Raw genomic sequence first — 27,949 nt, 5'->3', positions numbered from 1 at the left:
ATCATCATTAAGTAACGAAAAATTGACTGACTTGGTGGGTTAAATATGGCAGATGACGCTTATATTTTGTGGGACACAAAAAAAATGTGACTTCTACAGTACCGTTAGTAGAACCGTTGAGGTCAGATCTTAACGATACTGCGGTCTTAAAGAATGTTGCCCCGGGGCTCGTTCAGTACCGGGGCTCGGTACCCATCCCCAGACGTCACCCATTGAAGATGGCTTACCTCCGGCTCCGAGGAAATTCGCGACATGCAAAGAAAATGGTCTGACTCAATCTGAGTCAATGTTTCTATGGAAACCATTCTTGCCAATCGTGACTGAGCTTGTTAAAAAGCCACACCCCTACCACTACTACTTGGGAGAATCTGTCAATCATTTGTTTCACACATACTTTCACAGAGGTATCTGATTGGTTAGTTTGTAACTTGAACAACTTACACTACAGAAAACGTATCATGAAAAAAAACTTTGGATTGTTGAACATGTTAAAGAAAAAGTTATCAGACCCAGAATGGTTATTCTGACCACTAGAATGACAGAGTAACAGCTGTTTGTTTAGAAGTCCATGGGATTTTGGCTTCTTGGGGGGGGGGGGGGGTCACTCAGTCCAGCTCCCATATACAGTTTGATGTTTTGGCTCCACCTCCCCACTTCAGGATGACCGACCAATATTTGCAGTTTGGATCATTCCTGGGGTGTATTCCAGGAAGCATGTTGAAACTAACCTGACTTTAAGCCTGAACTCTGGCTGAAATCCGCCTGAACTTGCTTACTCGGGGTGTGTCGGTTCCAGAAGACCGGATATGAGTTGGCGTAATTACTCTTGACTTGGTAACCCTGGGTTAATGCACGTGCGCGGCATGTACATAAAGACATTCTCAATGGATCGCCGATTTCTGGAGTCACCATGGAAACGCGTGGACAAAAAAAGAAAGAGGCGCTATACTCCAGTGAGACGGAGTCTGAGATTTTAATGATAGCTATGAAGATTATACGTTCATCAAAAAGTAACACGGCTGCATCATTAAAAGAAAGAGTTTCTGCTTGTAGGAGAAGAACAGACAAAGTAAACACACGAGTTTCTGATCTTGTTTCCATTTTCCTTGTGACGCATATATATATAACTTATCCAATTTTGCCAACTTAAATGAATTACTTCTATTGGTAATAAGTAATTGAGTTAAATTTATTCAACCTCATTTCTTACGTCTATAAAACTCAATAATTGTTTATACAACTCAAATTTACATATTTATCTAACTAAATGTTACATTACTCCAATTCAATTAAAGTTTTTCCATCTTAAATAATTATGATTCTTGAACTCTCATAGGTCTACGTTTGAGCCGGCAGATATGCTCATTTTTATAAAAGTTAAAAGGACGGGGAAAAAAAATGCATGGAGAGCAAAAACTCATTAAAGAATTCTCCACCATTATGATTACATTCAGAGAAGGTAGGTGTGCTATATAAACTCATCATCCTCTCCCTCACTCTCACTTATGGTGCAGAGACGTAAGCTTAGTAGGACAAAATAACTCGGAAAAACACAGTAAAACAGTTAAACAACTAAACACATTTTGTCAAAAACCCACACTTAAACCCAAATCCGTCCAGACAGGCAAAGGGAATGATATCCCAGAATCCTTTGCGGTGCCGATCTAACAGCAGCACCAACGTTACACCTACTTAATTGAATTAATTTGAATGAAAGCAAAATAACTGTCTGAAACTACGTGTTATTTTTAAGTTGACCTAACAAAAAATGATTTATCTTAACTGAAGCAAATAATTAAGTTAGATCAAAGTAAAAAGTTTAATTTTCCAACATCCATATGTGGTCTTATCACCCTCTCATGGTGGAAAAAGTATTATCTGAACTTCTTCATCCACTAAATCATCTTCAAATGGACACGCCATGCTGCTTCACCTCTCTGTAAACAAACTAACCTTCAACTAAACCTGCTCCCGACCAGGTTATGTTCAGAGCATGAGTTGCCATGGCAACTTGACCTACCCTGAAACATACCTCCATTTCTGGAACCGAAAGCTGAGGTTATCAACTTCCTTAGCCTCAAACTTATCGTGGGAGCTAGCATAACCTGCTTTCTGGAATATCCCCGTGCTGTCACTCACAGGATTCTGAAGACGGACGGACTTCACTATTTCACCTCAATTGATGCCTAAAATGGGTGAATGAGCAGGACGTAGTGTACTGTCAGTTTGGTGAGTCCAGCCACATGTTCACCCCAAAACACAATACTAATCATAAACATATTTTAGCACCAGTAAAATTTGAAACATTTGGGATTTCCTCTAAATTCTGTTCTCAGCTTGAAATCCAAAGTGCTGCTTTTAACCAAAATTGATCACCTGATCCTAACCTGAAATATTTGGACTAAAGGGGGAATATGAAGGTTCTCTTTTTCTCTGATTTTTTTGTTAACGATCTTTTCGTTTGACATATGGGTAAATATAAAAATTGCTTCAGTGATCATGTCATCAGGTGTTTCTGCTCTGAAGCATGCCCACTAGTCCCTCTAGGTCTTCACCTGTGTCTGTAATAAACCAAGCTAGGAGTTTGTTTTAGCTCACACTCTGTTCAGGAGGAAGTTTATAGTTTTCCTCAGTGACATTCAGCTCCTGCTTGGCCGTGGTAAAGTCAGAGGCAGTCCTGGGTAGTTTGGCACCCTGGGTGAAACAAAAAACGCCCGGCTGCCACTCAAGAACGCAAAGCTTGCATGCATACAAACAAACTAGTAAAATTTAACTTGTAAAGTTGAATTCAGAAAATGCATCAGTTGGTGTTTTCTTTTTGAAGGCTAGCTGGCTCCTGCTACAGATCGCCACATTTTTCCAGCATTTTTCTTTTTCTTGAGCTGCACACAACACTGTCACCAATAAGGAATGAATTGATTCCAGTAATTTCCTTTGGCGAAACTGAGGAAGGTTTTTCTGTACGTGTGCTTAGGTGCCACATGAACTGACTCAAAAAGAGAAACCTCTGTGTGCGTCGCATCTGAACGGTAGAGGAGCACGGATGAAATCCATCAATAAGTTCATTAAGAGGACTAACTGTACAGTGCACAAGGTGGGACTAAGATCTAGGAAGCATCACAATGTAGAAACATGTTTAACTTGAATGAAGTGAGCTGAGGAAGAGAGGGTGGATCTGCTCAAGATCAGAGGAACTGTCCTGAAAGTCCTCATGAAGATCCAGACTGCTTTGAGTTTCAGCTTTCAGTGGCAGTGTGCGTGGGTGTGTGTGTGTGGGGGGGGGGTAATCGTTCCCGCCTCCCACAGTGACGTCATCCCAATCAGAAGGGGGTGATTCAACGGCTCCGCGCGGATACTAGGCAGAGGTGAACCTCCTCCTCGAGCGGAGCAGCCGGGAGGCGAAAACTGACAAAGCCAGATTTATTTTTTAATGACATCGAGGGTGACAAGAGCGCGCAGAGACGCGCACGCGCAGCGGGAGTCTGTTGTCAAAACCATGCGGCTCCAACAGGGGCCACAGGCTGATGGTGCTGTCGGTCGGTTCGGTTCGGGTTAGACCAAACTCACAAGGAAGATGAAGATAAGAGGAGCGCTGCGCGCGTGCCTGCTGGTCCTGACCGCAGGAGCCTGCGCACTTCCCGCAAGGATGACTCCCGCAGGCGCAGACAGAGCCCATCCTCAGGTGAGAGATGCTGTGGGGGGTCAGCCTCTGAAACGTCTGCATGGATGGAATAATGTTGCTCTGTCAGTAAATGTTCAGTCAACACCCCCCCCCCCCGCGCGCGCGCACACACACACACACATACACAGTGGCTCTCACTTGTCTTTCCAAACTTCCTCACGTCTTTACTGCGCAGCTGCTGTGAACGGTAAAACTGTCAAAATTCATCAACAGAAAGATTGAAACCAAACTAGACCTTCCTGGTTTTCCCACTTCTCCAAGTTTGGTTTTTACTCTGAAAAGTTGTTTTTGTTTACTTTTCCAAATCCTGTCTCTTACAAATGAAACTCCTTAACATTATCATGGTTGCATGTTTTGGTTGGTTTTGGTTGGTTTGCACTCTCCCCAGAATCGGGTCCAACTTAAATCCAGGAGCTTTTGCAGAAGTGAAGGAAACTTGTTGTGAAGCTGTCTGGAGCTGAGAAAAGCTGGAATGATCAGCAGAAAGGCAGCAGCAGCTCCAGAGTCCACTTCCAGAGGAGTTTCAGATGTTTCTTCAACAAACTCAGGACTGTTTTCCTCCTTTGAATTTTTAAAATTCCCATATTAACTGAAGTAAACCACATATAAAAGATGGTTCTTTTCATTTTGGGGAGGACCAACATTATAACTAATCTAGCAACAATTAGTTGAAAACTTCGCCCACTCATTATTTATTTACTTTTAGTGATTATTTGTTGTTTTTTAGAGTCATACCAAAGTCTCCAAAAACGGGACCCAATACCTCCCTGCTTGACGCCCACTAGTTGTCACACAGCGTGTGACAACTAGTGGGACTCTGTCTGGCATGATTTGGGTCCATAAAAACCAGTTCTCGGTGAGGGTTTAGATGTTTGGCCGTTGGAAGCTTGAGCTTCTTTTCATGACAGACTTTTGGTCATAGAAAGTGTGGCGGATGAACGGGTGCACTAATGTGATGTGGCAGCGGCAGAAAGCTGGGATGGCTTGCAGAGCTGCAAGCACCAGACCTCACAGGCATGGCGTTCATTGATGGAAAAACGGAAGGGTTCTTGGGTGGTCAAGTCCTCGGCAATCCCAGGAACTGAATTTAAAATAAGCACAGTCAGTAGTGTCTTCAGCCAGTCTGGATTTAGCCTCCATAAAATATAAGGACATCTGTGAGACACTGTTGTCATAGGCTGACAATTTACAAACCTAAACTTTTACTGACTAAAGGCAAAAGCTACAATTGGAAATGCCATCATATGTTAAATATAAAAAAGTGTGTTTATCAGTTAAATGACTTGCAAGTCAAGTGACTTTTCTGCTTCCTGACTTTCTGTCATCCTCAGAACTTCTTCCTCCCTCCAGTTGCTGGAACTGCAGTTTAGTCTTCTTCAGTTTGTGGTCGTAGTCTGGGTGGAGATGTCTGCAGAACTGAACTTCTCCTGTTAGGTCTGTTTGGAGTGTTTGAATTTCTAAAGCCCCCTTCTTCCCCTCGTCTTCTGTTAGAAAATTAGAGCTCGGAACCAAGAGAGCTGCATGTTGGAGCAATAAATCAGATGAACGGGGAGAGCTGCAATCTGCTGCTCCTCAAAAGCAATGTTTGGTTCACACTGAAAACGCACACAGTCCAGGTCAGCTGTTCCTACAGTCAGACTGTTAGTTTGATGGAAAATAATAAAACTCCACCAAAGTTGTGTTTTGACACTTTGGGGCCTCTGGGCTTCATTTGCAATCATCCCTCCTATGCAGCTCTTGTTTTATTAGAGCATCAAGTCTGGAAATACAAAACATACATTTTAACTCACCAAGTTAGATTTTTATCAAAGCTATTTTCCTAATCTGCAGGTTTTGTTTAAAAAGTCCTGAAAGCAACTAGAAGCAGGTGACTTCCCCCCAAACATGAAGAAGGTTCTGCGGCACTAAATCAACATTTGGCAGGAAGGTTTAGCAAAATCTGGAGGACGTTTCTACATGCAGGTCTGGATGAGAGGAAATGTGAAAAGACCAAACTGAAGGTTGTTGGTCCGACCGCTCCTTGAGGCTTCTCCCGACTCCTTCAGGATCCTTCAGGCTCCTCCAGGCTCCTCCAGACTTCTCCAGGCTCCTTCAGGCTCCTCCAGACTTCTCCAGACTTCTCCAGACTCCTCCAGGCTCCTTCAGGCTCCTCCAGGTTCTTCAGGCTCCTCCAGACTCCTTCAGGTTCCTTTGAATCCTTCAGGCTCCTCCAGACTTCTCCAGACTCCTTCAGGCTCCTTTGAATCCTTTAGGCTCCTTCAGACTCCCTCAAACTCCTTCAAGGTCCTTTTAGCTCCTTCAGGCTCCTTCAGGCTCCGCCAGTCTTCTTTAGGCTCCTTCAAACTCCTTCAAGGTCCTTCAGGCTCCTTTGGGCGCCTCCAGACAACTTCAGGCTCCTTTTAGCTCATTTTAAAGCTCTTTTAAGCTCCTTCTGGCTCCTTTGTGCACGTTCCGGACACCTTTAGGTTCCCATGCTGTTTTAGACTCACCAATTTAATTGTACGTGCATAAACTTACATGCACACTCTTTAATGCACATGGTAGCCTACACACATTTACGTGCATATATTTAAGTTCGCATGCTCATGTGGTCATATTTACGTATACATACCAACATGCACATACTTTTGTGCACAAACATGTTCCAGCCCCCCCCCCCCACTGGATTTGGGGTCGGGGCAGCTGCAGTGCGAAAGTTTACCCACAAACTGTCCTCTTCTATAAAATGGATGAGGATTGAGACTCGGTGGGGGTGAAGGCTCTAAATGATGCCTGGGGGAGCACTTTTAATAAAACAGAATATTCTGGGTGGATCGTCTTCTCTTCCTTACTTCTGTCTCCGGAGATGATGGTTGCACATTTTGAGGAGGGTGTCACATTCTTCAGGCGGTTCAAGTTAAAGAGGCGAGCTCTGAGCCAGGAGGGGGGTGGGCCCTGAATGTTTGAGCCTGAGTAAAGGAACTGTAACATGTGCAGTATGTATGTGAGCGCCTGTGTTAGGATCTTATCTCAGCACAGCAGGGCTTTTCTGAGATTTTTTGCTTACAGATCAGAAAAACCTTTATTTTCTTCATTTTTTTTATTCTTTGTGGTTACTTTTATGGCAGCTAAATAAAATATTTATTTCAAAAGTTGCCACATTTGGCTGGAAATTGGTCAAACTCTCTGTCCAACCAAAGCAGCTTTTCATTCTTGTTGTTGAATCTTACTTGGAGGTCCTGGTCATCTGAAGGTGCCTCCCCGGCCCCTCAGGTCCAGATTCTTGGAGTGTTGGGTCAAAGTATGAAGAATGTTTTGAGAGAGAATTTCATATGAAATCACTGTTCACGTGAAAAGTGCGTGCTTCTTGCGTGCCCCGTCCCGGCTTCCCCATTTATGTAGCAGTAAGGCCAATTTTGAATTAGGCTTTAGTGACGGCTAGAGTGTGGTGTAAACACAACAGAAGACAGCGTCATGTGTGTAATCAACTTGCATTAGCCTTATGGATACTTCATGATTTAATTACCACACACATAATAATGGTACAGTAAACTGCAAGTCACATCTGCATTCTTCTTAAGATCCGCCTTGAACCGGCTGCTCATCTCTACGGCGCTCCACGGACAAACCAAAAACCTGCAGCACCGGTACCAGTCAAACCCTCGCACGAGTGTGTGTGACTATACCTGAGCTGAAAAGGTATGAAAAGGTCATGGTATAAGCGGGATAGTGGCCTTTGAGGTTTCCATGATCAGAAATGAACAGATTTAATGGAAGCAACGTGTCGGACGGTTGCTTTGCATCCTCTGAAAGGCCATTATCCCTGACCTTTTTAAGGCTTTGTGGTCTTTATTCTTATAAAAATTTTGATGAAAAAAAACCTATTTTACTGTCCAAGAAGATTATTTCGACATTTGTCCTTGTTACAAGCATTCAAATGGGTTTTTATGTTTTTGTAGTAACTTTATGTGAAGTGACAGAAACAAAACAAATGTATCCTAATGTTGGAAGACTTATACCAGACAACCGGACAAAGCAGGACAAAAATGTGTTTTTTTCAACAGAGCAGGTATTTGTGAGAACAGATGATAAACAACACATGTAGAGTTTAATTACAAACAAAACAATGATGGCACAAAAAAATATGAAACCGTTGGCTTCAAAATTCTAACTGAAAAAGTTAAAATGCTGACCTCAACATGTAATGACTCTGCTGGAAGACTTGAATGTTTGGGAAGTTGTTTTTGCCAATTTCTGCACCAAGTAACATCTTTAGGAGAAGGTAGTGTGATGGTATGGGTAATCATCTCTCTCACTGGAAAAGCAAAACTTCTTTATCTACACAGATTCTTAAACACGGACATCTTTGATATCCTCATGCTCTGGCAGCGATTCATAGCAACATAGCTGCTGTTTGTTCCACATTTGTGGGGGAACTACTTTATCCAATTCCTGTCAAACGTGTGTGAAATGGGAGGACCTGAAGGTTTTTGTGGAAAAAAAACACCCAAAACCTTCTCAAGCGCTTCAGAGAAGTCCAAACCCAGAATGCAATTAGGTTTTGATGAGGAGGGGGTCAGGGGAAAGTGACAGCGACGCAGTAGGTGGAGCTGTAGATGATTGTAGGAGGAACTGTGGAGAGCTGTACGCTGGTGTAGTGGTTAGTGGTCACAGCCAAAAGGCTCGGTTTGAACCACAGACAATCCAGTCTCCAGTCACTCCAGCTTCCTCCAACAGTCCAAAATCATGCCAAACAGGTTAAATGAGGATTCTTAGTTGACTGTTTGTGGTTAATGGGAGTCTGTGTGGTCTTTTAACTGGTCCATCCCCATGATCCCAAACAGGAAGGACATAGGTTTGGAAAATGTGGCTATGCTAAGCCTGAAAGTCAGTCTTAAATCTCCCAGATTTAGATTTGGTAAAAATGTTGTGTACCCTATGAAAATTAAAGAATTCCAGATAATTAACTTTGTGTTAGGCAAAAAGAAAGTTGGATCAAACAATAAATCCAAAAAGCCAGAAAGCACTGGTTCAGATTCAGCTCACATTAATTCGGGATCTTTGCTACTGAAAGTCTGAACCCAAAAAATGTAAAGAAAGCGACACTTAAAGTCCCACTCTGATCATCTTTTGATTTTATATAATATATAATATATATAATAAAGAACGTGTGTTGTTTTCTAGGACGTAGTTTCTGCAGAGATTCATCTCCGAGTTGTGGGCGGGAGGCGGGACTGTTGGCAGGAAGTAAGCCTACCCTCAGAACCCATCAGTACTTAGTTTACAGTCTCTCCCGTTAGCTCACAGCCCTCAGAACCCAGCCTAACATTAGGCGTGTTCGAGATCACTCAGGCGGACGTCACACTATGCAGATTGCCTTGTATGCTGTGGATGCTGGTTAGCTTTTAGCTCCGATATCACATGTCAATCACCATAAAAATATCATAAAGAAGGGGCGGAAGCAAGGTGCTTACCCAGTTAGTGCAGTTGGAAAGTTGGTACTGCGCTGACTGCGAGCTGGCAACATAACTACAAGACAATGCATTGTGGGAAATGCTGTCCTGACAGTTCATGTATTTTAAATGATGCTAAACTGAAACGGCTGGCGCTCAACAAAGAAAAATCTGTGTATTTTGTAACTCTTTCTGTAAATAGTGAATCACTGATGAAAAAACAATAAAGATGTCTATTGATATGAATGGTTATGGTCATTGAAATCAACATCACTTAGATTACTTCATCATAAAAAATTATTTAACTTTAAACATTTAATTCTTTTAATTTTTCTATTGATAATCATTTTGGTTTTAATACTAAACATCAGACAGACATTTGCATTTATGCAACAAAAGGAACGCATAAATACAGGCATCAAAATTCATTTGTGTTTTTGTGTTTTATTGTTGCCTTTAAAAGTTCACTTCAATTTCAGTTTTGTTTATTTATTGCTCATTAAAAGCTTCCCCGCATTGAGCCAGAATCCCCCCAGATGATTTCTCATCTGTTTTCCCCAGACAGATGGTAAAATTGTTTACCTTAAAGGATAAAACGAACAAAATTGAAAATACCAATAAAATAATATACAAGAAATATGCAATTAGAAGACAATGAAAATAAAAAAAAACATTGATAAAAATCCATTCATTACAAAACATTAAAAAGAATATTCAAGTCATTGATCATACTAAGAGGGCGAGGCATATTAAATTCAATCGAATGTTAAGGACAACTTCTTCTTGGACAAGTTCTTGTTTAGTCACGCTGCAGCTCAGCGTTCGGCTTCATCTCAGGCGCCGTTCCCCGCTTTGGCTGCAGCCACCGGGTCTCGCCATTCATCCAGGCGAGGCGGTGGTGTTCATCTCCAACACACCTTTTAGTGGTGTAACAAAAATGGCGAGCAATATTGGAGCTATCCATCCGAACAGTTTCGATCCAAAAGAGGGTTTTTTGGTGGTCCAGAACAAATGTGTCTATTTTTCATTTAAAGTAACGTATGGTACACTTATGGAACAATAAAAGAGAAGAAAGGGAGGTTGTTCTTGGAAATAAATCTACAGTTGGCACACCACACCAGTTTGTGGCTGGTTGGCTGGATGTTTCCTTCATCATCCTCATTCTTCCAAGTTAATATTTGTTTTTCATAATCAAAGCAAATTAATCAGACGAAAACTTTGCGTTTGGGAAGAAGAAGCTTAAGTTCATGTTCAGATGTTCATTAGCTCATCGTGAGGCTTAAGCTCTGAGCAGAACCTGTTCAGATGTTCGGGAGTTTAGATTCAGAAACAGAATTTCATTGAAGTTTCTGAAAGTGGATGTTTGGTTAGAGGTTAAATCTTTTTCGCATGTTTCAGAAATGTGCACACTTGCATTAAGGTTTGCGTGAACACATTTTCCAGAATCTTTAGCATTTCTGTCTGAGAGCCTTGATTTGCTGCCCATCTGAAGGTCCCACTCTAGAGGCCCTGATGGCTCTGTGGTGGTATTCTCCTCCGCTGGGTTTGTCTGCTGGGGGAGCAGATCATTTTCCTCTTCTCAGCCATCATGGCTGTGAAAGCCTTTGGCTCCCTTTCCTCTTAGGGATGTGGAAAATCTTATATCAGCTTTTTTAAGACATATGTGAGCCTGAACTGGATTCATCTTAAAGTAAAGAGGACTCTACACCCCCCCACCCACTCCCATTTTTCTGCTGGGATTTCTGCTTCCGTTTTGCTGAGGCTGTTTCTTCTTTTTTCTCCTTCTCTAGTGTTGTTTTCCTGCAGAGTTTCTCACTTTTAATAACTTTACATATCAGACCAAATGAAGAAGGAGCTTCTATTTCCTCACAGGTCACATCTCAAGAGAACCCTGGAGTGGAGAGTCTGGGCCTGGAGGAACTCCAGCAGGAGAACCTGCTGCAGATTCTTGCTTCTTCTCCAACACCCTTACTGCGCTGGTCCAAGCACAGTGGCGTCCTCTCTGCTCCTGCCCCTGAGGACCACCCAGAGTCCTTCTTCTTGGATCTGAAGAACCTCCCGGTGCTGGGTCATGCAGATACGGGCTCCCAAAACCCCAACATTCAGGTGAGTGGAGCAGGTTGATTTTGAGCAGATGCTTGGGTCAGGCTCAAATTACAGGAACCTTAGCGGAGGAGGGGGGTAGGCTGACATCTGCGCGTGACATCTACGTGCGAGAGGGGAAAAGACTGACAGAAAATATGAAACATATGAGAGCAAAAATTAAGGGTCAAAGGCTGTTTTCTCACTGAGGCAGTGGATCAAACTCTGGCAGACAAACATGAAGGTTGGATTAGTACCAAACATGTGCTCTCATGGAGGAATTCATGGAGGAGGCAATCTGTCAGGATGCCTTCATCCTGGCCAGCCAACAGGAGAAGAGGAGGCTGAGATCTTCAGGTCTACATAAGGAGTCATAACATCACAGCTGCACACTGTTAGAGCTCCAAAGCAGCTAAGCATGTGAGGTCACAGAGCTCTGGTCCAAGGCTGCAGCTAACAACACGGCATTTTCTTCAATCTATGTGTTCAAAGAGAGAAAAGATACACTGATGCAGGTTACAACATTTGACGTTGCTGTCCACGCTGTTTCCCAGGCTGTTTCTCCATGCGTAGTGTAATAGTCTGATAGAAATGAAATCACTACAACTGCAGAAAAAAACAATCAAAGGCACGGCAGAAAACAAAACTGACCAAAAGAAAACAAATAATTAACCTGCCTTCACACCCAATTATTCATCCACTCTGAAAGCAAAATACAACAAAATAACAAAACCATAAAATTAAAAAACAGCACAACTGGGCACAGTACTTCAACACTAAAAACACAGTATTACTGCAAACACATTGTTTAAAATCTACTGCTGCTGTCATGATGCACCAGGTATATACCTGGTGCATCGCAAAATGGTGGGTACTTTATAGCGCTTTTCTAACTTCTTTGAAGGCTCAAAGCGCTTTACAGTCACAGACCCATTCACACAGGTACAGCTCTGCTGCCAAGCACTGGTGCCAACCTTCCACTGGAGTGTCTTGCCCAAGGACACTTTGACATGTGGGTGAACAAGGTGGGAATTGAGCCTGTATTCTTTGATTGGAGGTCAGCTGCCCTACCACTGCACCACGGCCGCCCCCAAAACTGCACGCCCAGTCCATAAAACCCTGGGTTAAACAATTGACTGTATACGAGAACTGGACGGAGTGACTCCTCCCCCATCATTTTCCGAACAGGAAGTACCTGCTAGTTTCCTATTTTTCATATTATTTCTTTATTTTAAGTTATAAACTGACCAATCATCAGAAGCAGGTGGTTAAAACATAAAAAATGTTTGACAGATGCTCCTGAGCTCGCTTTCAGTGGTAGGGGTGTGGACTCCCAACAAGCTCACTCCTCATTGGTGACAGCAGTTGCCATAGAAACGTTGAGTCAGACTGACTCGGACCAATCACTGCTTGCTGATGACGTCTGGCTCCAAATGGCAACTGAATTGACTTTATTTTGTCGAACCAGAAGGAAGGACTTTTCAGTGGGTGATGTAACACCCACTCAGTCCAGTCCTCATATACAGTCAATGCATCATCCCCACATGAAGAGAACTGTTATCATTTGGATTAACCCTCAAAACTTCAGGACAAATATTTTAGAGAGGCAGAAGACAAGATTGTGAGATAGTGGAGTTTAATGAAATGTTCATGATCCTTAAATCTGCCTTATCTGTTATTTAATGTGCATAAAACCTCTCACTGAAACTGTTTGGATGCTCCTCTGTTTTTTCTTGGTGAACATGTGCGTGGAAACGTGTTTGTGCGCGTGCGGAAGAAGAGCAAGCAGCCATCAGTGCATCTCCACCACATTCTTCACGCACGTTTCCATCTGCCGTCTTCACAATAACTCCCTTTGATGGATAAGTGTACCTGCAGCGGGCCCAAGCCCCCCAGCCTGTCAGAGATTACGCCGACATGTGCAGGAATGCGAGACGCACCGATCGTGCCGGGAACATGTTCACAAATGAAGTTCATGGAACACGGAGAGTCAAAGCCTCATTGCTCAGAGCAGAACATGTTGAAACGCTTCCCTTAATGCCACCATGGAAACAAAAGGAGTTAGCTGAGATGGGCTATTGTTTCTGTGCTTTTACTATATCAAGTCGTGAAGTCTGATCACCTGATTAACTGATTAAATCTGATCAACTTGTTTGTTTATTTCGCTGTTTGAACTGTGGAATCGTTTGTGCACACGAGCCAGAAAAACGTGAGAAAAAGTGAACTCCTGAAAAAATATGAAATATTTTCAATTTATGAATCAAGATCAACGATTCACAGATCAAACCACGATTGTAACTATCTAAATATGTCTGATTGGTTGCTATGTTTGTCTTTCTACTAAATGTATGAAAATTCAATTCATATTTATTTAAACACATTCATTTAAACCTTTATTTAGAACAGGAGATCACAATAAACAAAATAACAGATAAAAACTGATTTTTAGATTAAAAAAAAAAGAATTGATATAAATCACTTTGAACAAGGTTACAGTAACAACCTTAAGTCTTTGCACTATTCAAGAACAAATCCTGAAAATGTTCTCCACAGGTTTTTCATCCTCAAAGTTTTGCTGACTACAGTTCCAGTAGATAGATGAAGAGAAAATAGGAAATAAAATAATGGAAATAAATGAAATAAAATGAAATAAAAATGACAATTCGAAAACAATCTCAGTCCTTTCATCTAAATTGAAAACACTGTTTCCAACAGACACAACATTTTTTCATCTTTAGTTGAAAAAACGTCCACACTTAGATGAACAAAAATCCAACATTATTCTGTATTTTAGAGTAGGGCTGAATATCACCAATGATTTCCAGAATCGATTCAATTCAATTCACCATTTATTTATTTATTTCGATTCGATTTGATTGAATTCAATTTTGAATTTACACGGTTTAGACATGTTTGTGTAAAAATACATGCATAATCTATATATGTTTTCAAGATATTCGAATTAATCTGATACAGTTCACATACCGTAAAATATGTTAGCGAAATAATAAAGCAATGAGACTGTTAATAGCATACAGTGTTACAGGATTTCTCAAATGGAAAAGCTCCAACAAAAATGTGCAGATCAGGGGCTTCTCAATCATTTTGTTCTGCCTCTTCTGGAGGGCATTTCAGTTTGACCACTAGGTGGAGCTCACGCTATAGCGTTACACTTTGTTTCAGAAGATTTGAGCAAAAAACGGTGCTTTGGACCATAAATGGTCACCTTAAAAAATGTTAAAACTCTTTGTTAAAGTAGTTCATACCTGTGAGTGTATAAAGTATGTAAAGCTGTTCATTTAGTCAGCAATGTATTTCTAGGTCGACCGAGCGTTAGCATTAGCCGTACTATGGGAAATTCCATTATACGATACCATCAAGCTAGCAGACTTTGGCGTTTGTTGCTGTTAATGTTAAAATTACACTGTAGATGTATCCGAGTATATTAATAGTGTTCCGTGAATTTTCCGATTGTATTTTGTAAACTCTAGAAATGTTACTGTCGTAAACCAGGATTGTTTCACACCAGAGTAGCATTAGGTCACTGGAAAAGCAAAGGCAATAGAGGACTGGTTCTGGGCGACACAGACTTAGAGCCCCCTGTGACTACATTGTACAAGTGTCTTGCCTGAGGACCCACACTGGATGAAGCTCATTGTGTCCCCTGGGAATCAAACCCTGATTTCCCATATACCAGACCTGTGCTTAACAAACTGAAATATCGAGTGATATTTGCTTTTCCTGAATTATGTTTTTACAGTTCACTATTATATTTATATAGATCACAAGTTAGCGATCTCGGACGTCGCAAATATTTGTACTCAGATTTTGGGGAACAGATTACAAATATCTGAGTATTCAGATAGTTACAGCCCTAACCCCAACATCCCTGAAGTTCAGATGTTGGTTCCAGGTGAGGTCATGGTTGCACATCCAAATTATTTTGGGGTTATTCAAAAGTGAATAACAATGTTGCAGAAAAAACAGATTCATGCTTGAACAGGACATTTACACATATGCCAGTGAAAAGACAACAGCAGCACACGATGCTGTTGCCACAGATTTGTGTTAAGGCATTCATTCTTTTTAAATTAAAGAAGAATTTAGCATCTTATTGATGGAAAAAGACAACTTAAGGATTTATTTTCTTTATTTTCCACTATTATTTTGTTTGTAAAACCTTTTTTTTAGTTGTCAACATGATAAAGATACTTTTTTTTAACAGAAAAACAATTATTTTCTTAATTTCTTTTAAAGAAAAGTTGAAAAGAAAATGACTAAAAGACAACTGTGCTTTTTTAACAAAAAAAGAAACATTGCCTTTTAACTTACTTCTTAATTCTTAAAAGGAGAAAAATCGTAGATCTTTGTTTTGAAAGTGAACTTGTGGGTTGATCACCTGAGAAAAGGTTCTGGCGTGTAAACATGTCACACACAGACGGTCACAGACTTTTGGACTCTTGATGTTGTTGGTTGCTAGGTAACCTGGTTTAGGATGCTAAAATGTGAATCAGTGAAGCACTTCTGCTCGCACTGCAGGTGACCATCGAGGTGGTGGAGGACACTCCCACAGAGACAGAGGTGGAGATGGACCTGGCAAAGGAGGGCCAGCGGAACAACTGGTCTGCAGAGTGGATCAACATCAACAAGAAGCTGTTCTGGCCTCTGTTCTGGGAGTACCCAGACCAGGCGGAGAACGAGCTGGGTGGAGCCAGCTCCCAGGAAGAGCCTGAGGAGTACAGCTACAACCCAGAGGACTCTGTCCTCAGTCAGGTGGGCGGAGGCTGGGCCCAGTACTGGAACAAAGGCTGGGATCCCAAGGATAAATACGGTAAGTGCACATCTGGCTGGACACTAGTCACATCTGTGATGGTGGACAGACACTGGCTAACTTGGGTTGATAATAAGCTTCTCTTTGCTTTTGTGTCTTCTGGTCCTAATGTGAAAACTTGCTCCTTCATTCAGAATTATTCTGAGCTATTTGCTCACATCTATGGGAGGATCTGCCTCCAACCTTTCTGAGTAAACCGACCCCGTTAAGGGGAAATTTGTTCCTCCCTGCATAAATCTAGCATGAGCTTTTCATGACGGGAATAGGAAGTAAAAGTCCAAACAGCACTTTGAGCAAAAGCTTCATCTCTGTTACCATGTTTCTCTGTGCCTTTGTGTAGCAGAGCAGCAGTCCCCCCTTACAGGAAAAATACACATCCATGTTTGCATTACTTCAGAGGCCACTGATTACCTGAACACTGAACCCAACTGTAACCCAAACCTGAAGGGTTTACACTGGGATCTGCTCTGCCACGGCTCATTAGATTAACATGAGACACACGCACATACACACAAAAACACACACAAACGGTCATAGACACACTCGCACACATAGACACATTAAACATCTCGTAATACAGTTGAGCTGTAGAGTGCCCCAGTGAAAACAAACAGTTGATAACGAAAGAAAACGCTTAACATGTCAATGTCAGAGCCAAGATGGAGGATCAGATCCCTGCAGACTCACCGTGACCTTCACTTTGTTTTGACAGTCTGAGCAGAGGATGAGATACAAAAGAATGGATCATAACTTGTGTCTTATGTAAATATACAATGAATCTTCAGTCAATGTCTGCTTATGCTAGATAATAGCCAATCTCAGTTATCATTGAAGGAGTAGTTGCTGATCTTGGGGTTCCTGCTTGTTAAAGTCTTGCCTGTTCCTCAGAAGAGGGGTCTTTGCTTCTGAGACAGAATCAGGTCCAAACCTTACTTGGCAGAAATCAAATTGGCCAAAGATGCATGTGTTTAAATCAAAACTTTGTAAAGTTTATTTTTAACAACTTATATACGCCCCCTGGCCACCACCTTTTGCACAGGCCCCAACAGCTCAATGTCCCTTGGCACGGGTCAACCCTCGTACGGGTAGGACTGAGGATATAGAGGGGGGTATTTACTGTGGCAATTTTGGTTTGAAAGGACAAGAAAGAGAGAAATATGAAAAACAAGAAAACATCTGCTGCAAAACTGCAGCGATGAGATAAGAGGAAGCAGATGAACGAAAATAAAATCCCATCTGTTACAGGAATAAAGAAATCAATTAGTTTTTTATTAGGAACTATGAAGTGGAGGAGCACAAAATCACCAAACATCTGTTTAACAGACATATTTTTGTATAACATGAAAACAAAAAAACTCCCTGGAACATCTGTTCTAGATCGGTAAGCATTCAGTCATGCACACCGAGGTGTATGTTTTGTGTAGATGGATGTATGTACATTTCTCCCTGAAAAGCTGAGACCCCTGGGCATGCAATCGCTTTCATTAAGTATCTTTAGTAGTTTAACTACTTTAACTTATGGTAAATGGAGTATAAACAGCGCTTTATAACCTTCTTCAAAGGTCCAAAGTGCTTTACAGTCACAGTCCCATTTACATTTATACTCCACCCATAACCACTAGGACTAATGTGGGATTTAGCGTCTTGACCAATGACCTGTTAACACATGGATGGTCAAGGCAGGAACCAAACTTGTGATCTTCTGATCAGAGGTCAGTCGACTCTACCACAGCTGCCCCACTACACTAATTTTACATCTGTGCACGTCTAAGCGAAACGCAGGATATCATGGAATGGTCACATGGTTCGAGTAGCTTTGCGTACTCCAGACAAACCATTGTTTCCTCTTTGTGGAGGAAAACAGCAGCAACATGATGTGTTTCTTCCTGATAAATGAGCTCCTACATTACTAAAGCTAAAGCTGAAACCTTGTTTACCAAGAACAGGCTGGTGGAGATTTATTTCAGTAGCAGGACGTTTGAAAGTTACATTACCGCAAACATGAGTAGCATTTTAAATAAATCAGATAATTGTCTAAACAATTGACTAAGATTATCTTTCACAGTGCAGATGTTACCGGCAACACCTAAATAACACCCACATGTTGAACTACAGTAACTCTTCCAAAAAGAAAAGAAAAGAAAAGCGGCTTTGCATATGGGCTCTAACAGTGGAGTACCAATGCTGTGTTAAAGGTTACCGTAAGCTAGCAAATATATGATTTCTCTTTTTTTACTGGACTGTGAACAGACGCAGTGAGCTACTCATCTTTTGCTCAGCAGAGATTGCATCTCTTCTCTTTGGGAGGAGCTACCAGTCAGAGTTTTTAGCCTGATCGGAACATGAAGCGTGTCTGTGTTTATCTCGTTTAAAACACGGATGATGTTGAGAGATCAGGTTTATTTATTAGAAAGAGCTCTTCAAAAGCATCGGTAATCACCTCTCCATGTTTGGGTTCATGAGATCGTTCAGAGATTCTCCCGGTACGGTGATCTTCACTCCAGCTGTGTCTGGATGACAGCCGCTTCCACTGTGTTTCCGGCTTTGACGGCTTGCTGTCCCGCATTAACCAGAGGGAAAAAATAAAAACTAGAATTAAATCGGGGGACCTTTTTTTATTGTTGTCCCTATGAAAATAAAAAAAATATCATAAAGTTCAGGAGGCCCAAGCAGGCTGCCTCCTCATCTCTGTCCGTCCACCAGGCCACTAGGCCGGAGGGCTGCTATAAACCATGTTTTCCAACCAACCTGCCATTGAAGCTCCTTACTGGTTGAACACACCTGATCCAGGTAATCAGCAGCAAACAAGGCAGGTTTTCTGGAAAATCCCTGGTCTAGGGTGTACCCGCCTTCGCCAAACAGTAGGCAGGACGGGTTTCTGAAACCCTCCTGCCCCGAAAGGGATACAGTGACTTAAGAAAATGGATGGAAGTTCAGGAGAACTATGGAACTGATTCACTATATTGAATAGGAATTTTACCCGATGTCACTGAAAATGTCACGTGCCCAAAGTTTAAATATTTGAACTCTGGCCGTGCCAGTCAAATAGGGCTGCTGCTGGACCTTCACGCCTGTAGCGCCGCAGGACCTCAGATCGCATCTCTATCATTGACTTAACATTGAATGATGCATGAATTGCGTTGGGTGTGAACTTAACATTTATAGTGAATTCACATCACACCTTGTTAAAATCTGATTGGATTCTCTTTTATGGCAGAACAAAGACTCATGTGCGGCATCTGCTAAGGGTTTCTGTGTTACAACAATGAATCCACAAATTGAAAGTCCTAGTTTTGTTCTTCATATGAGCTCACTTGCAGATGATCCTCTGCTCCCCTGAAAGCCTCACAGAGCTGTGGTTGTTCCTCCTGTGCAGCCGTCATCACTCTCACTGCAAGAAGACCTGAACCCACATGCCCCCCACTCTTTGAAGTCCCTCCTTCCCAAAGAAAGTGCTGTGTTTAAAAACAGAGCATGTCTCAGAGGTCGCACAGTGTTGTTGCTCAGCTCTTTTCAGCCGCTCCTTAATTGCATAACGTGCATACTCCAGCTGAGCGAGGAATTCACAAGTCTAACTTCAAAGGCCTGTTTTAATACTGGATATTACTCTGGAGCTCAGACCCCCTCCTCTGCATCACCCATCCTTTATTCCTGTGTTTTTCAGAGTACGAGGACTGGAGCGGCTGGGCTCCCTGCAGCGCCACCTGTGGGTTTGGGACCCAGAAACGTTCCCGTTCCTGTGGTTATGCGTGCACAGCCACGGAGTCTCGAACATGTGACCTGGAAAGCTGTCCCGGTAAGAAGCACACAGCAAAAGAAGTGTCTGTGGTTCAGATCAGCAGCCTGCTTTGAACACCCCCCCCCCACTCACACACACACACACTGATCGGGGGGGGGGGGGGGGGGCTGGTCTGACAGTGCACACATTCTATTCCTGCAGCTGCATTTGTGCACGAGTGCAGAAAACGGTTCTCACGCGCACGTCGCAGTGGGAGATCTCCTGCAGGAGAGGCTCCTAAAATGATGATGGGATCTCACAGGAGGCAGGAGATGATGTAAAAGGTCACCTGCAGAATGTGTTTACAGTTCATAAGTGAGGAAGAGTACTTTGCACGTGTGCCGCACAGAGACGTTTGTGTGAGAGGAAGGTGAAAACAGAGGAACAGCAGGGATGGAAGGACTTCATCTGGGCTGCAACTGGTGACAGTTTTCACCTGGAATTAAAGTTTTGGCACAAACACAACAATGTTAAACCTTCACATGTTAGCACTTTCACATTAGTGTGTCCAGATCCTCACCAGCTAAGGCAATTCAGTAAAGCTAGCAAGATATTCCCAGATTTAGACTTCTGGCATCAATAAGGCTTTTAGAAAATATTTTTAACTGACACCAAGTGTCTCTATTGGGTTGTCTTAACACAAACAATATTCTACAAAGACAATTTAACAAAACTAAACTTAGCCAAAGGAGAAATCCAAGGACAAATTCCAAATGCTTTTTCATTTTCTTCCTCAACACTGCTTTTTCTGTCACTTAATTAAATGATAAATAAAATGGTATTTGACATTTCATTTTCAAAAAGACCTCTGGTAAATGTGTAGCAAAATTCATTTAGAAATGTGTAATTTTACAACTTAAAATGGATTAACAGAAATGCTTTTTCATTTTCAAAATGTAGCTGCATCAAATGACTCAAAATTAAAATGAAAAATCAAAACTTCAATATGCTTTTTCATTTCTACTTAAAAACTGCTTCTTCTGTGTCATAATTAAAACGAAAATGCAAAGAGGGGATTGCTTTTTAATTTTAACATCCACCCTGCGAATACTGTCGCATATTTCAATTCAATTTAGCATTTTCCAGAGGGGAGGCATGACGTCATTGCTATCTCTGCGTGTCCGGCTGCTAACAGACACAGACATGCTAGGAGCAGTCTACCAGGCTTGTAGCTTTGTGTTAGTGGCAGGGGAGATGGCTTTGTGACACTCCTGGTGATTGTACACAGCTTCTCAGGACTACGTAGCAGGATTTCCGCCTTATGCTATCCGGAGTTTGGGACCACAGCCTCCTTCGGAAGCCTCACTTCGGACAGAGCTAATGCGGAGCTAAACCCGGCCCGCTAGCCCGAAGACAAAGTTAGTCCAGGGAAGCTTCGAAGCGCACGAGGAGGAAGTGCTGCTAGACAGATCTGAGAAACTCTAAACCATCATATGAATTTGTGTTTCCAGTGGTGTCCAGAACAAAATAAAGCCTAATGTTTTTCCGATATTTACATCCAAGATGCTCATTGCGGCATTGCCCGCGCAGAGTTTTAAGTCCCTCCACGGCCAATGATTTTAGCACATATTAGCCTAATGCTAACGCTTCTTTCGGGTCCTCCTTGCACCGAAGAAAAAAGCACTGACCGCACGGATTTAAAAAAACTATGAGCGAACAGACCCTTAATAATAGTCATGACAGTAATAAAAGCCCATTTCAGACGATAGTCTCCTGCAGCTTCCCGCTGAGTGTGTGTTGGTGCAACGAGCAAACGTTTAGCATGGTGAAATCTGCTACAGCTGTTGATTGGGCTACAGCTGTCATCCAACAGCAAAATAAGTGAGAAAATTTAGATTCTCAGGTCTGCGTAGCAGAACTTCCGCCTTCGGCGATCTGGAGCTTCGCGCTCCGCCATGCGAAGGCGGCTTGTCCGCTAACACAAGCTAACACAAAGCTACACTGCTCCTAGCATGTCTGTGTCTGTTAGCAGCCTGACACATGGATTTAGCACTGACGTCATCGCCCCGCCTCCCCTCTGGAAATGCTAAGTGGAATTGAAATATGCAACATTATTCGCAGGGTGGATGTTAAAATGAAAATGCAATCCCCTCTTTGCATTTTCATTTTAATTATGACACAGAATAAGCGGTTTTTAAGAAAATGAAAAAGCATTTTGGCGAATTGATTTTTCATTTTAATGTTGAGTCAAAAAATGCAGCTTCATTTTGAAAATGAAAAAGCATTTCTGGTCTTGACTTTTATTTTTAATTATGCTACAGAATCGCTTCCATATGGAGCGGCGTTCAGATGGATCATTTAGCTAAAGCTGTGGTGTTAACAAGTTCAGCAGCATGAAGGTTTCAGAAAGGGATGGATTTTTTTTTTGGATGTTGTCACTTGATATAAATGTTTTCCTTACTCTGTTTTCCAGACGCCGTGACAGCAGTGACAGAGGTGACGCCCTCCCTGACGAGCACGAGCACCGACTCAAGTACGTACAGAGACAGACCTCTGCTGTGACGGTGCGCTCAGGTTATTGTCTCAGGTTGTTATGTTCAGCAGAGCTGAGGGGGTCTGGTTTTCATATTCCAAACATGTGCTCCACCACACAGAGAGCTCCTCTGAAGAAAGGCTCAGCCCAGAAATGGTCCAAATGTTGGGTTTAATTGCTCTCTTGCTGCTGCACTTCAGCGCCAAAGAAAGAGAACCTAATATAGTTTCAGTAACCCCTCTGCACACCTCCAGCTTCACTGCAGAAGGAAAATAAAGACAACAGCTTTACTTTGACCATGAGCCAACCAAACTCACCTAAAGAGGCAGGAACTTGGCACTGCAGTGATCTGACTCTACCAGCTGTCGTGAAATTATATCTCTGCCTTTGGTTTCATTCATTAAATCCTGAGTGGAAACCATGAAGACATTGTTAAAGTATCAAAAAGCATATCTGGAGAATTTCCCTTCACTTTAAAAGTTAAAACAACCACAGAGTCTCTACAGGTGTCAAAGGGCGACTGAGGTGTAAACAAAAAGCCGTTTCAGCTGGACTGATTCAGTGTGCAGCAGTCATCATGCACACTCAGCATTTCTGCATCACGCATCGCTGGGGCAGCATTTGGTTTTCAATTGTTTGGAAACACTTGTCCTGCTGCCAGAGGTGAGGATTGATGTCCCTCTGCTGTGAGTCCCAAGAGTAAAAGGAAAACGTTATGACGCCAGTTGTGCACCGCAAAAAGAGGTAGCATAAAAATAGGAAGAAAAAACCACGTGTCCATGCGGAAACCTGTAAATCTTAAAGAAATGTCAAAATCTAGGATCAAGAAGTTCCACACAAGCATAGAAAAGGGGCAAAAGTAAGCAAAAAAAGCTAAGCGTTAGAATTGGGTATTATGCAGCCCAACAAGTTCTAAGAAAATGGTTTGAATTCTTTGAGTTTATGAAATCTAAAACTAGCACTTATTCTTAGAACGTAAATCTACGTTTTTGTTTCCAATAAATGAATGTAATGACTATGAAAACCAGTCTAACTTGTCAACATTTATTGAGCTTTACAATAACATCCTTAAAATTGAACCACAATTTAATGTAAAATTTGAGTTTTTTTGAGTCTTAAGTAATAATTTCCTTATTTCTAGACCAGGGGTCAGCAACCCAAAGTGTTGAAAGAGCCAAATTGGACGAAAAAAACAAAAAACAAATATGTCTGGAGCCGCAAAATATTAAAAGCCCTATTTAGGCCTCATAATGAAGGCAACACATGCATATGTATCTATATTAGCTATATTAGCCTACTGTCAAAATGACTACGTTGCTACAAATACATTATGAGCGTTAACGATTAAACGTTTATTTGCCCTGCAGTGCATTTTGCGGAGAACGACGCGTCACGTGACTGCTCTGTTGTGCAAGTTTAACTTCATTACAATATCAATAAATTATGTTTCATTGCTTTGATAAAATGAAAGGAATGTAATAAAGAAATCAGATTTTTGATGTCATTTTTATTTTGAGGATTCGAACACAAAAACAATAAAATGGAACGTGCGTGCCTCATGACAGTCAGCTTGCGCTCGAATGACAGAACAGCTTCAAGCATTTGCGGCGCCTGCAGACTTTCATTCAGCTCGTTTAGGTGGTTTGTCACAGTCATATCCAGCAAAACGTGCAGCTTTTCCAGCCACTCAGTATTTTCCAGTCTCGCCCATCTATTTTCCATTTTCAAACATTTTTGAAAATGTTCCAGGGAGCCACTAGGGCAGCGCTAAAGAGCCGCGGGTTGCCGACCCCCGCTCTAGACTAACAAAAAAAATGATGAACTGCTGATTTTAAGAAAAACCTGGAGAGGTGTTGAGCTAATAGAAGTTTAAAGAACTTCAAACATGTTAAAACATTTTGAATATATAAAAACAAGGTTTTAAAGAACTTCTAAACATAACAGCAGAAGGTTTTGTAGCTAAAGCTGTGTCTGCTGGGTGTGGCGTAAAAATGCATAAAAAGTGGCTTGTTGTTGCTGTAGGAAAGCTACCCGTTGAATGGATTCAGTTCCACCTTCTGTACCGACTCACACTGGTTCTGTGCCGACGCACGGACCACGACAGAGACGTTTGAGTGCAGCCGCATGTGGCGGGCATCGACCCCCTGTCATGTTTTCAGCAGGCTGGGACAGATGGCGTGCCGTGAGCGGGGCTAAGTTCTCACCAGCTAAACTTTATAGCCTTGTGGTGGTTGGTTACAAACCTAGTCCTATTTATGTCTGCACAGTCTACAACCCACAGCTGCACAGTGTGCATCACTTTTCAGAAGTACACATCTCAACAACAGACCTGAGGCTGAGACACAAATGAAAATATAAACCTCATAAATCATTCAAAAACATAAGTACAGTTACTCACTGGATCAATTATCTAATGTAAACTGTGTGAGGTTTCTGAAAACAGCTATAGTTCATCTTATTTTTTTATTCATTTCCACTGTTTTCACAATAAAAAAAACTCTAAATGTCACAAATGATTACAGTTTAATTTCTTGTCAAACCAGCCATTTTCTGAACCTGATAAATCCCTGTTGGGGTCATGGGGTTGCTGGAGCCTATCCTCAACAGGTTGTCAGTCTGTAGCTGGGTCACATTCACATGCACACCCTGGGGCAATTATCAGCCTATGAAGCATGTTGTCGGACTGTGGGAGGAGACTGGAGTAAACCCACACATGCACGAGGAGAGCAGGCAAGGTCCACACAGAAAAGATATGAACCAGTACCTTCTTCTAGAGCGCTAAGATCCATGCAAACTAAAAATGATAGCTAGCATCTAATAGAATGGCTTGTTTTTGGAAAATACCTTTTAAATAGAATGACATTTACATTTTAATAGGCATATCATTTGCAATTAGTAGTACTAGTACAAGATTTATTTGAGATCAAATCAACATTTACATTATATGAAAAAATGAGTCTACACACGACTTTGAAAATAGGATTTGAAAGGGAATGGAAGAAGCTTATGCTTGTAAAAATCCAAACCCCCAGTCAACAACAGTCATGACAAAACAAGATTAAACAATTTGACATAATAACGCTAACATACGAGAAACACCTGACGCAGACAGACAGACACGGCTAAATGCTGCGACCACACCCCCTATAAAAAAGGAAGAAGGAAACAAAATACCTCAACAAAAAAAGATACAAGAACAACAGAAACCAACAACACGTGTAAACATACTGTTTATAAACATGTTTCTTCTTCTTCTTCTGTTTTTTTCTCCTTCCCCCTTTGGTTATGATCATTCAACAGTCCAGAAGAATACACACATACTCCTCAATGTTACATTGCATCTTGGTTCTTATTCATTATGTATCTTTTAAACATACCTGTACAGTACAATGAACAAGATTTTTACAAGTTTCATATCATCCAATAAATTGTTCCAGAGTTTGACATCCTTTACTGAGATACACATCGATTTTAGGGTTGACCTTACTTTAGGTTGATAGAATTTGTTGGTTCCTCTCAATTTATATTTATTAACAGCATCTCTGTTTTGAGACATAGATTGAATATTAGTTGGCAGAGAATTGATTGATGCTTTATACATAATTTGGGCAGTTTTAAAATCTACCAAATCCTGTCATTTTAAATTAAATATATTAAGAAAAAGTGGATTGGTGTGCTCATTATATCTCACTTTGTGAACGAATCTGATAGCTCGCTTTTGGAGTATAACTAAACGATGCAAATTTGTTTTGTAGCAATTTCCCCACACTTCTATACAATAATTCAAATATGCCATGATAAAGGAATGATATAAAATAAATAAGGCGGATTGATTAAGCATCAGGCTACACCTTTTCATCAAACCAACACATTTAGCCACTTATGAACGCAAATAATCTATATGGGATATCCAACAAAGCTTATCCTCAATACACCCAAAAACACGTGTTTTTGTACTCTCTCAATGATCAGTAATGGATTACATTTAAAAATAATTTCTAAAATCAAATCACTCTATTTGGGTGACATCTTATCTGTCTGGTCACTATGTCATTTTATTATTTTTCTGAATTAGCTCCACAGTTTGAGGAGGGGCCAACACATCCTCAGGCACACCTCCCACCCAGGACACACTCTGTTTGAGCCGTTCCCTTCAGGACGGCGAAACAGAGCAATCAGAACACGGACAAACAGTTTCTATCCCACAACCACCACCACACTCAACAAAGACACACACAAACAAAAAATGTGCAAGAAGTGCACTAGTATGAGGGTAGAGAAGTCTGTTAGTGCTGTGTTAAACTTTCCTTTAATTGATTTTAACACTCTTTGTGTTGTTTACTTTCTGAATATGCGACTGAACGACACTTTCTGGAATTTGGTTGTGCAAATTCTCTTCTCTTCTCCATTACCAATAATTGAAACTATCTTCCTCTCAGGTGTGGACAGCTGTGAGAAGTGGCTCAGTTGCAGGAATGACTTCCTGCAGAGGTACCTGCACCAGGTGCGCACTCAGCTCCCCAGCTGCCCCTGCTCCTACCCGTCTGAGGCCGTGTACAGCGCCGTCAACATCCCAGATGACCATCTTCAGAGGACCTACCGCTGGAGAGACGCCAGTGGACCCAAAGAGCGGCTGGACATCTACAAGCCTTCAGCCAGGTTCTGCCTGCGCTCCATGCTCTCATACGACAGCACGACGTTGGCGGCGCAGCACTGTTGCTACGACGACCGGATGAGGCTGATCACACGGGGAAAGGGAGCAGGGTCGCCGGATTTGATCAGCACTGAGTTTTCCCCAGAGCTTCATTATAAGGTGGACGTCCTGCCCTGGATTCTGTGCAAAGGAGACTGGAGCCGTTTTCACTCCGTCAGGCCCCCCAACAATGGGCTGGACTGCGAGGAAAACCCCCCCGAGCCCGTGTTCCAGACGGAGCTCAGAGAAGCCGGGGAGTTCTGAGCTACGGCTCGGCTCTCATGACCCCCTGCTTCAGTTTGGACCAAGAACTGAGACGCCCCTCCCTAAAAATCCAATGAACTGAAGTCATGGAGACTGTGAGGCTTTTACTCCCCCCCAGAGAAAAAGACGGCACGGCGCAGCTGAAATTAGCCCAAATTTGTCCCATCACAAAGCTGGGTCTGGGATGAGCTGAATGGGGGTGGGGGGCACACGTGTGTGGAGTAAATTCAACAAGAGTTGAACCAAACTTTGACAAAGCTGCTGAAACAAAAACAAAATAAACAACAGATACTGGAGGATTTTTGGTCCTCATTTGTGCAGAAAAACTTTTCAGCAAAAATCCTGCAGCTCTTCCTTTCCTCCTCCTCCAGGGAAAGTCTGATTCTGTGACGTTTGAAAACTGAACTGCTAAGGAGTTAAAAATAAATAAAAGCAAACCGAACAGCATGAGTAAAAACGACTCATTGGATGGAGTTTTAGGAGCTGAAAATGAGGTGAAGACCAGCAGTGATCTGTGCAAATCTGCAGGCAGAACTGGAGCCACAATCAATGAAGACATGTCATCCCTCAGTGGAATTGACCCACTTTTGAACAATCTTAAACTTTATTCACAAAACAGATGAGAGACATACTTTCAAAAATCCCCATAAAACATTATGATTTACATTTAAATCTGAAGAATTATAACCTCAGACCTTACTTTGACTAAAATGG

The 27,949-nt window shown here is 41.9% G+C and overlaps 1 protein-coding gene across 1 annotated transcript; it reads left to right on the top strand.

Annotated features, from left to right (window-relative positions):
* Positions 1-3,335: 3,335 nt before the first annotated feature.
* Positions 3,336-27,682, top strand: LOC101155739 (isthmin-2). The gene is made up of 6 exons (XM_011492425.3): positions 3,336-3,682; positions 10,987-11,220; positions 15,736-16,027; positions 19,692-19,823; positions 22,219-22,278; positions 26,718-27,682. Exons 1-6 carry the CDS (start codon positions 3,575-3,577, stop codon positions 27,233-27,235), a joined length of 1,344 nt encoding a protein of 447 aa, XP_011490727.1. The 5' UTR covers positions 3,336-3,574; the 3' UTR covers positions 27,236-27,682.
* The last annotated feature ends 267 nt before the right edge of the window (positions 27,683-27,949 follow it).

This window comes from Oryzias latipes, chromosome 22 (genome assembly GCF_002234675.1).
Source record: "Oryzias latipes chromosome 22, ASM223467v1".
NCBI classification, from domain to species: domain Eukaryota; kingdom Metazoa; phylum Chordata; class Actinopteri; order Beloniformes; family Adrianichthyidae; genus Oryzias; species Oryzias latipes.
This window is presented reverse-complemented; position numbering and strand designations above follow the sequence as displayed.